The sequence below is a fragment of the Mycetomoellerius zeteki genome, unplaced genomic scaffold (genome assembly GCF_001594055.1).
Source record: "Mycetomoellerius zeteki isolate Tzet28-1 unplaced genomic scaffold, Tzet1.0 scaffold156, whole genome shotgun sequence".
In the NCBI taxonomy this organism is placed as follows: domain Eukaryota; kingdom Metazoa; phylum Arthropoda; class Insecta; order Hymenoptera; family Formicidae; genus Mycetomoellerius; species Mycetomoellerius zeteki.
In genome coordinates, this window is record NW_017256511.1 from 678449 (window position 1) to 688288 (window position 9840).

The 9840-nt window shown below is 33.3% G+C and overlaps 1 protein-coding gene across 3 annotated transcripts in view; it reads left to right on the forward strand.

The window, feature by feature from the left end:
- Positions 1-6870, forward strand: part of LOC108720935 (synaptic vesicle glycoprotein 2B) — a 9914-nt gene extending 3044 nt beyond the window's left edge. Inside the window, exons 4-12 of one of the 3 annotated variants that reach the window (XR_001936548.1) lie at positions 1804-1966; positions 2777-2898; positions 3573-3811; positions 4658-4821; positions 4908-5085; positions 5302-5419; positions 5761-5871; positions 6208-6335; positions 6666-6738. Coding sequence is in view for 2 of the 3 variants with exons in the window: in XM_018445215.1 (XP_018300717.1) it covers positions 1804-1966; positions 2777-2898; positions 3573-3811; positions 4658-4821; positions 4908-5085; positions 5302-5419; positions 5761-5920; positions 6208-6335; positions 6666-6748 (1355 nt within the window). In the remaining variant the exon portion in view is untranslated. Of the gene's footprint in view, positions 1-1803; positions 1967-2776; positions 2899-3572; positions 3812-4657; positions 4822-4907; positions 5086-5301; positions 5420-5680; positions 5921-6207; positions 6336-6665 lie in introns of those variants that run through there. The other 2 variants (XM_018445215.1, XM_018445216.1) reach the window with 2 other exon arrangements.
- The last annotated feature ends 2970 nt before the right edge of the window (positions 6871-9840 follow it).

Sequence of the window (9840 nt, forward strand, 5' to 3'; positions counted from 1 at the left end):
TATGTATTTTTTAGTGTGTTATTTGCTATTTAATATTTTATTTGACTGTATATATTTTGAGTTATGCAAATTTAAACAATACCATGACATTTTGCTAATGTGGCCTTCTATGGATATTGATTACTCATGACCTCTTTTTTGAGGTTTTCATATCAAAATAATTATTTGATAATCGATTGTAGCTCTACTGTTAATCTATAGTTTATATTACGTGCAGTAGGACTATTTTTAGTACTGAGATTTTTAGTACTGAGCAGCTTATATGCAGAAGTTATGTGAATGTATATACATTCATTTGCATACATTTTAAAATATTTTACTTTTTTGTTAATTTTGTAATTTGTCAAATATTGTTTTCCACACAAAACTAATATTTTAAGACTATTTTTATGAAAGGCCACATTACCACCCATTTTTTTCGTCAAGTCATTATGCAATGTCGTCACATTTTTATTAATAGTAGGGGAGAGTTACCGAATGCGTACTGGTCGCCTAAATTGTACCTTTTGCAGCATGTTACAAAAAGATTTATAACAAATTAATTTGTTATTAGTGGAAAATTAAACATGTATTAATAAGTGTCCAAAACCTCAAGCTACAATTTCTAACGTTCATTTGCACACAAAATAGTGCCAAATGGAAAATATAATAAAAAATAGGTTAAGTGGTATGCATTCGGCAATTTTCACCTATCCTAAGTAACAAATATATCGTAACTTTGAGTTCAGAATCGATTCAACAACATTTTAACGAATGTAATTGTCAAGTTTTAAACTTAAATGTTGATTATTAACAAAGTTATTGCGTAAAATGTAACTGGGATGCCATAATACCACCTTCTCCTCTATTGGTAAATGTTTGACACAGTCAACTCCAAATGACTTACGACTGATTTCCATGTTGACTTTGAGCCTCAAGAAGAACGTTGACCTCTCCTGTCGTTCGTTGTTTATTAAAAAGTTATTAACAAATAAAGTTAACAATATAAAGATATGTTTAATTCTATAATTTGAATTTTACCAAATACAAATATCATATTATTCACGTATTTAAGTGAATATTTAAATGGGAAGGTGTGAACCATATAATTATAGACCTTATTTCGCATTCTAAGCACGGGGTGATGTGGAGTGCACCTCATTTCGCGTGGAAAGTTGAAAATCCATGTGAAACCATTACAATTTTACAATTTTAGACCTCGTTGCGGATGCAATTCAAAATATTAAAATGTACTTTGCAACGCGAAGCGAAGTCCATCTCATACTGTCCGCCCCCTGCCTTCAGTGCGAAACAAGGTCGATAATTGTACGGCTTCACATGTTTTTAGCTTTCCACTTTAAACGAGGTCCACCACGCACCGCTTTTTGCCTACAGTGTGAAACGACGTCTATAATTTATTGGTTCCGCCTCTCTCTCGCCCACACATTTATTTAAATACACAAATATATATGCGAATGTGATATATGTATTAGATAAAATTCGAATTATAGAGTTAAATACATCTTTATATTGTCAGCTTTATTTGTCAATATTTTTTTAATAAGCAATGAGCGACGAGAAAGATCAATAACCTTAACCTCCTTAAAATTAAGATTAACATCAAGATCGATCAAAAATCATTTGGGACTAACTGTATAAAAGTAAATATTTATCATATTATTATTGGACATCATTGTCATATTATAGATTCCTTATTGCAATTAGTTCAATTTATTTATAATCTTATACCTGTATTAAAATATTATCTTATAAGATAATCTCTTTAATTTATATTAAATATTATGATATATTGATTTCTTGTAGGTATAACAACGACTGCTTTTATATGGGATTATATAACGCCCTACATAAGTATGAAAATATTGTTCATCTTCGCATTATTAGGTGATTCGATTTTGAACATTGTGAGTAGTGGTGTACGGTCGTTCTACATATATCTATTAATCAAATTTATCAGCGGGATCTTGTAAGTATATGATTCTTTTAAGAAAATTATCAAGAATTTTTTTAAAAATCCCTTAAGGATTATCCCTTCGCATAACTATTTTATGATCGTCTCTGAGAAAAATATTTTAAATTTACACAGTAAAAAAAATTCTATATTTGTGTTGAAAACGGTCCAGTCACGTTTGTGTTAACAATTTGTGTAGAATTTTTTAACATATTCGAGTGTTAATTTAACATAATGTGATTGCGTTATTTAAAGAGTTTTTGTGAAATTGATATTCAATATTTCTTAGTATCAAAATGACACAATTTATGAGTAAGTGAACAAGTAATATAAAAATAATGTGTTTCAAAACGTAAATCTAAGACAAATGAATGAAATATGTGTTAATTTAACATATCATGAATGTTAATTTTCTGAAAAAAATAAGTTCCTACGGATTGCTTACAAATTGTCTCGATGTTATCTTTCTTTGTATTTATTCTCTTACATAATATTGTGTTACCTTCTAACATATTCATCTTGTGTAAAATTAATTCAAAAATTTGAGTGGATCATTTGAGACATGCGATTTATGTTAAATGTAACACATTTTTTCCAATTGTGTATTCGTGTTAAATATTTGAATAGAATTCTTTCTGAAATTTCTATTCTGATTAACAAAATAATATTTTCAGAATAATATTTCTTGTTATGTTAGTCAAATCTATTCTTCTGAAAATCTCGAGAATAAGCGTATCTTTTTTTAATCGCTCAAGGTTTATGCAACTTCCTCCTCACAATCTTACGCCCGATAAGATATAACACGCGTGCATCTATGATTTACAGCGTAGGCGGCCCGTTGGCAATGGTGATGACGTACCTGATGGAATTCCATTCGGCAAGATATAAACCCCGTTTCACCACATGGACGGGATTTCTCTTCGCCATAGCGAACATCATACCAGCAGGTAAACACGCGATCGCGCAATATCCTTTAATCGTACTTATCAATTACAATGCATTGCTCGCAAAAGCAAATAAAGATGTATGTAAAGATATATTAAAAACTAAATCTGAGTTGAAAAAAAAATTTTTTAATATAATTGTAAAATATTTAAAATTTATTTATGCGCGATGAGCATCTACATAATTGTAATAGTTTCCCAACTACAATTATTATCAATATTGAGTCTATTTTTTCGTATACTATTGTTCTGTCTAAACGTAACTGTAATATTTTCAGAATGATTCATGTGAAAAGGATTTAAAAACGAGCTTTTGCTATCGAGATTGTAAAACTAAACTAATTTATTCGAAACTAGATTAAGTGTCACTATCACGATGTCCAGTGTGTAATAACCAGCAAACTTTACCTAACAACATGTATGATGAATCACATTGGCATTAAATAGTTTCAGTTGAATACGCGAACTGCCGAAATTATAAAGCTAATGAAAAATTAATTAATTACTTTTACTGAAGGATTAATTCTGTGTATGATTAAGACTTCTCGTTATCACCTGTCACAAAGGAGACAAGATCGAAAAGTCAAGATCGTTCAATACTTCCTAGAAGAAAAAAATTGATAAAGACAACATGTTGTTATGGATTTATTCTAATAATTAAACGTACGACTTCACAGCTCTTGCCTTCGCGATATTACCGTTAGACTGGCACATTGATATCCTTGGCCAAGACTACGATGCTTGGCGTATATACCTACTGATCTGTTCAATACCACCCGTCGTCGGTCTCGTGACGGCGACCATGTTGCCGGAAAGCCCTAAGTATCTCATGGCAACTGGCAGGTCAGATGCTGCCTTGAAATTGCTTAGGAGGATGTATTGTATGAACACCCGCCAACCTGCGGATACGTTCCCGGTAAGTCAAATAACGTGTGAAACGATGTAACTTTTATTTCTATATTTCTTAGTTTGCTCTATACTTTTATTCTTTTATCCTTTACAAATTGAGCCATCTATCTTTTAAGCCAAAACACGCTAAAATTTAATTTAAAAAGTTTGATCTCGTAGATTTTTCGACTTTTATCCTCGATATTTTTCAAGTAAACATTGCTGCACTTGTTATTGGCCGGTTTTTTGACAAAACACAAAGCAAGATACATCTTCTAACTCGGGCAACGACAATATTGCATTATTCGGGCGTTATTAACTTTTTACCAGTTTATCGAGCAAAACTCGTTGTTTCGGGCTTTAACAAATGACCGGGAGATATCCTCCGCGACTTCATAGCGCCTCGGCTAGATACAAACGACATGTTTTATTTATGGCACGTCCGCAGAGAAGGGAAAAAGAGCGAGAAAGCGAAGTAAAGCGGAAACGGATGTGGAGAAAGGCGCAAATCGTATTTTCCAGGCGAATGAAGGTAGGGTTGGTACTGGGTGGTTACAACACACACCCCAAGCGAATTTAAATTTTGCACCTCTTTTTATCGCGAAACCTTTGGACAATAAATCACCATTTCACAGATCTATTTATTCAGATCTTGATAATGAAAACAATGATAAATTTATACGGTTCATGCTTTATGTATCATACACACTTATACATATATTTCTCCCTATTTTATACTATATGTCTGTGCCTTTCGCGTATTTTATGCCGCTCTTGCCACTGCATTTAGATAGCGGTGCACAAATCGGACGCATAATTCACTCGGTGAGCCGAGAAAAGGGCGCCTTTCATCGTCGCTCCCTTCTCGTTGTAGATAAAAGCGCTGTTCGTTCGGCAAAAGACGCAATTGGTGCGTCCCGTGCTCAAGGAGAGCCTGGAAAGGATGCGCATCTCGTTGTACAACACGAAGATACTATTGGCGAGTCACCTGCCCGCTTTCTGCTTCGTAAGTTTCCTCCAATTTGGAAGTATGCTCGGGTAAGTTTAGATAAGTCGCAGCGCCATGGACGCTTCTCGACACGATAATATTCGAAAGCAGTGACAAATATTGTTCGATTGTGTAGATTTCACATAATGAGACTGTGGGTGCCGCACCTTTTTATTATTATCAGCAACTTTGACGAGGAAAATTGGACACCGAAGGAAAAGCAGCCAACTTTCTGTGAGTTGCTGGACCGTCACGTGGCTCTACCGGGCAGGCAATATTTAAATCGTTCGAACTTTGACGATGTATTTTTCAAGGTTGGTAAAGTCGCGTAACACTAAAAGGCATTCTGTTAATAATCTATAAATTATCGTCAAACGAATATTAAAATGTTAATTTTAGAATAAAACCGCGCTGTTTTTAATTAACAGATAATTAAACCGATCGTTGATTAACCGCAAACTACGAGCTTCATTAATTATTTTCTTCAATAGAATTTATATAATAGTAATTAGCGCCTTAATACTTTTCAGTGGACCATCCATCCTGTGATTTATCTAAATTCCACCATTATCGCATCGTCTGCCGTTATATTTTCATTTCTCGCCGGATTCATAATGACTACTAAACTTCGAAAACAGATCATAATGAGTAAGATATTATATCATTACATTTATTGTATAAAACTTAAAACTATCTCACCTAACTTTGTTAAAGAAATTAATATGAATTATTTTATGTTATAAGAATAAATGCAATAATTACTATAACCATTAAAAAATGTAACTATTTATAGTCACATAAAAAAATATTCTTTTTATTCTTTAAAAAAAAATGTCGATTTTCTTTGCATATTTTTTATATATTATATAAAGTTATTTAATTATTTTTATATATTCTTGTTACACGTAGAAGTGGCTAAGAATTCTCTATGGAACAATTGTTTCGCGGGAATAATCCATAAATTAACGGATACAGCACCATTGTTGCAGTCACGGCCCTCCTGATATCGGTGGCAAGCAGTTTCGGAATAAATTGGGCGCAGTCTCCGCCGTATATGCTGACGTTGGCGGCGGCGGTTATCGTGACGACAAGAATAGCGGGTAATATCGTTACCGCGGTGAATGTCGACGTTATTCCCGTCCCATTAAGGTAATGCCACGCGAATATATAAGCGCGTCTCTTTGACGCGCGCGACCGTATCTTCCGCACTCTCGCCCGCGCATCCCTGTGTAATTCCTGCAGAGGAATTAATTGCGCCATGTGCAACTACGTGACAGATGGCGAGCGCGCGAACAGTAACAATTTTGGAACTTATCGAGCACAATCCTCAATTCGCCACTCATTATCGTCCGTGTCCGTTAACGCGAGAAACGGAGGTACATCGTCGCAAAAGATAAATATAATCGGTCGACAGAAATTAATCTTTTTTGTTGCAGAGATACAAGCATCAGTATCCTCACGACTATTGGAAATGTTGCCGCTGTTGTGGGAAATCTGATTTTCTCCGCGCTTCTGGAGGCTGAGTGCATCACCGCTTTCATAGGAATGGGTTGTTTCTTCTCCGGTACGATTAATGCCACGCGTGCTAATTTAATCCTAATCGTGTCAATGATAAGATATTACATTTTAAGAGTATTTTAGAGGTTGATGAAATTATTATCTCAAAAACATATCTCTTATCCACGAGATAAAATTTGTAATGATAGATTTAATGTATTAAGCTATCAAACGATCAATATATCAAATTATATAAGGCTGCAACACAAATTTCACAAATCACTATTATAAACGTTCAAACATATTTTAGATAAAGTAACTTAATTAGATAACTAAAATTAATCCTAACTTTTTGATAAAGTATAATTTGATTTCTTTTCTAACATATTTTTTTCAGTCTGCCTCTGCATATCTCTATTGCATCCGCAATCTGTGAAAGAACCACCAGCGAAACCTGCTGAAGTTAGTACAAAATTGTGAAGAGCATAATAAGACATAAATACTTCGAAATCACCCGTATACTCATAGAATTATAAAAATTCAATTAAATGTGTAGTTGCTTAAAAAAGCTGTAGACTGTGATATTTATCTAAAATAATTTAGTGAGAAAAAATTTTTTTTAAATATAAAAAATTTAATGCTGAATAAATCTGTCTTTCTTAAAAGATGCAATATAATTTTTTATAGAATGCTATGACTATCTCTTTTTTATTCTTTTCTAATTTTTCTCAGTCGAACAACGTGATATTTTTAATGACTCACAATAAAACAAGTACTTCCGACTTTTATGGAAACGTATCGTGTATGCTGTTTAAAAATCTTTCCTGACGAAAAGTTCCTGACGTTACGATAGTAATTTATCTTCGTAAAAGTTTATAGCATCAGAAACAAGAAACGTAGATGTGAATATTACTTTTTACGATTATGAAAATATTGTCTAGTGCAGAATAGCGTCATTAATCTTTATAACCATCTTGAATCACCTTCGTTATATGTATGTGATACGAACTTGATAATGCACTTCTTAAAACATCGTTATATTCGTTGACCCAAAAATAATTTGGAATACAGAATGAAAATACAATCAAGTTATTTATTTATTCCCTCCACGTCATTCTATGTTTTAATTCTATATCAAATTTTTAAAGTTTTTGTAATAACTATAATGTATAATTGCATTTTATGGGAAGATCAGGAACGATTTAACATCTCATTTTATTCACATTTTACATCTTTTTATTCACAAATTTTACATATTTGGCTTAAACTGTTTTTAGTTTCATCCACGAGATTTAGAAAATTACATTTAAATTGGAAAGTATCTTGTGCTTCCAATTCGTTTGGAATTATTCACAATTCTAGGTCGCCTATATATAAGTAATGAGAGACTTATGGCAACCTATATGAATATTGCGTCGTCACAGATAGCGATGTTGATTACGTGTAAACTGTGAGATACCACCGCGGACAGTCGCGGTTATCGAAAGTTATCCGACGCGATAGTTAATTAGCTAGTTGTGCACGGAACTGGCCGAGGGGCAAATTCGCCGTAAAGTTTACCTTTCCCGAATATGCATGAGGGAACCATATAGCGCATGCTTATTGCCATAGCGGCGGCAAGGCGAGAGTTACTCCGTTGGAGCTACACTTCTCGGTTTTGCTCGTAGCATAAACATCCGAACTTGTACGCGGTTTCCTCCGGTTTGGCGCAATCGTGCGATATATAGGCCAGCCCGCCGCCGCCACCGCGGAATTAACGTAAGCCGTACAGTTATTCGTCACTTAACCCTTTCGGGATAACTCCGGGGATAACGCGGTCCCAAAGAATGTTTAATGCCACCCAGGGATTAAGAGCTTTCTGTACGTTTCTGGGTAACACGTCGAGTGTTGTCTCAAAGACCAAAATTCAAATAATATCTCGAAAGAGCAATACGTTATCCGCGAAAATTCAAGTCTTGTAAACAGCAAGATATGAAATTATATCTAATAATAATATGAATATTATACACATTGAATATAAAATTGGGTAGTAATAATTATAATTATAAATGCTGAATATACAATTATCAGTTATTTCTAAAAATGCATCATACATTTAACCCATTATTCTGTTTAAAAATAAAATTAATGCGTTATTATCCGATCATGCAATACAAAATTGACATAAACGCCAGGATTTCAGGTTATTTGAAAACTCACAAATTTGTCTGGCGGTCTATGCGGTAGGCAATAATTTCATGATTTATTTTATGGGATTATATACCGAACGATACGTATGTGAAGCGACTTTCATTCCGAGCCATTATTTAAACAAGTTCACGCATCATCGATTACTTCAGCAATTTTATCTTCGATTTAATCTCTGTTGCGTTTGATATGAGTTATTCATTTTGAGTCATATAATAGTCATGATGTCTCGTTAATATTTTATCGCGATAAATATCGCGGTTGCTTTATTAAATGCGTTAATTAAAGGCAAACATATCGCGAATGAAGATGTTGTACGAGTGTGCATTAACTGCGATACAAATTGGTTAGCCTGTGATGTTATGATTTGAGTAAAATAAATATTTTATGTTCGCGAATTAAACGATTCATAGAATATAATATGGATAAATTGTTATGAGTTCAACAATTGTCGTATGCATCGAATTGGCTTTATAAATTCGTTTTATAAATTCTGAATTGGGATAACTTAAACAATTTTTTTGTACTAATATAGACATTATTTTTTTAATTAAAAGATATGAATAAAAAATAAACTGCATTCGCAATTCAGCTGCATCAGTATTAAATATCACGTGTTTATATAATACATATTCTGTTTTTTACTATTATTATTCCTGTTCTTCTTATTATTCTTAATTTAAATTAGGGCTTAGACGAAAGATTCGAACATGTTGAATATTCGATCTATTCGAAGTTTAAAAAAATGAGCATCTAATTCAAATATTTCGGACAATTCCTTATGTCTGACAAATGTCAATTCCTTATGTCTGAAGTTCGGACGGTTCGGACAGTAAACAAATATAGTATACCTTGGAAACAAAAGAGCAGTTAAATAAAATTCCTATATTTATTGATATCGTCCTACAAATATCCTGAGCCATTCTGAACATATTCAGGATGATCCTGAGGACGACTTGTGATGTCTGAGTTCGAAATGTAATAATTTCGAACTTTCAGCTCTGAAATTGGTTAAAATAGTTCGAACATACATTCAGTCCGAACTATTTAACGTTCGAACTTAAGATTCGAACTGTCCGAACTGTCAAATCGTCTGATGTTTCATGAGCACTAATTTAAATTGCATTTTGATCTTCAATTTTCCTCAAATAATCGTACTTTCATTCATAAAATCGCGTATTATATAAGTGTATAATATAATACACAAAAACATATAAGTGTTCGCAATGTATTATGTTCGGATCCGTAAGAAGTCTAAATGACTATATATGCGGATCATTCCTAGGAGATAGCAAAAGAAAGCACTTTTCGTGCCCTCTGATCGGATCGATGCTAAAAATTATCGGTTCTCAACACATATACTCCATGGATGACCTAATGAAATA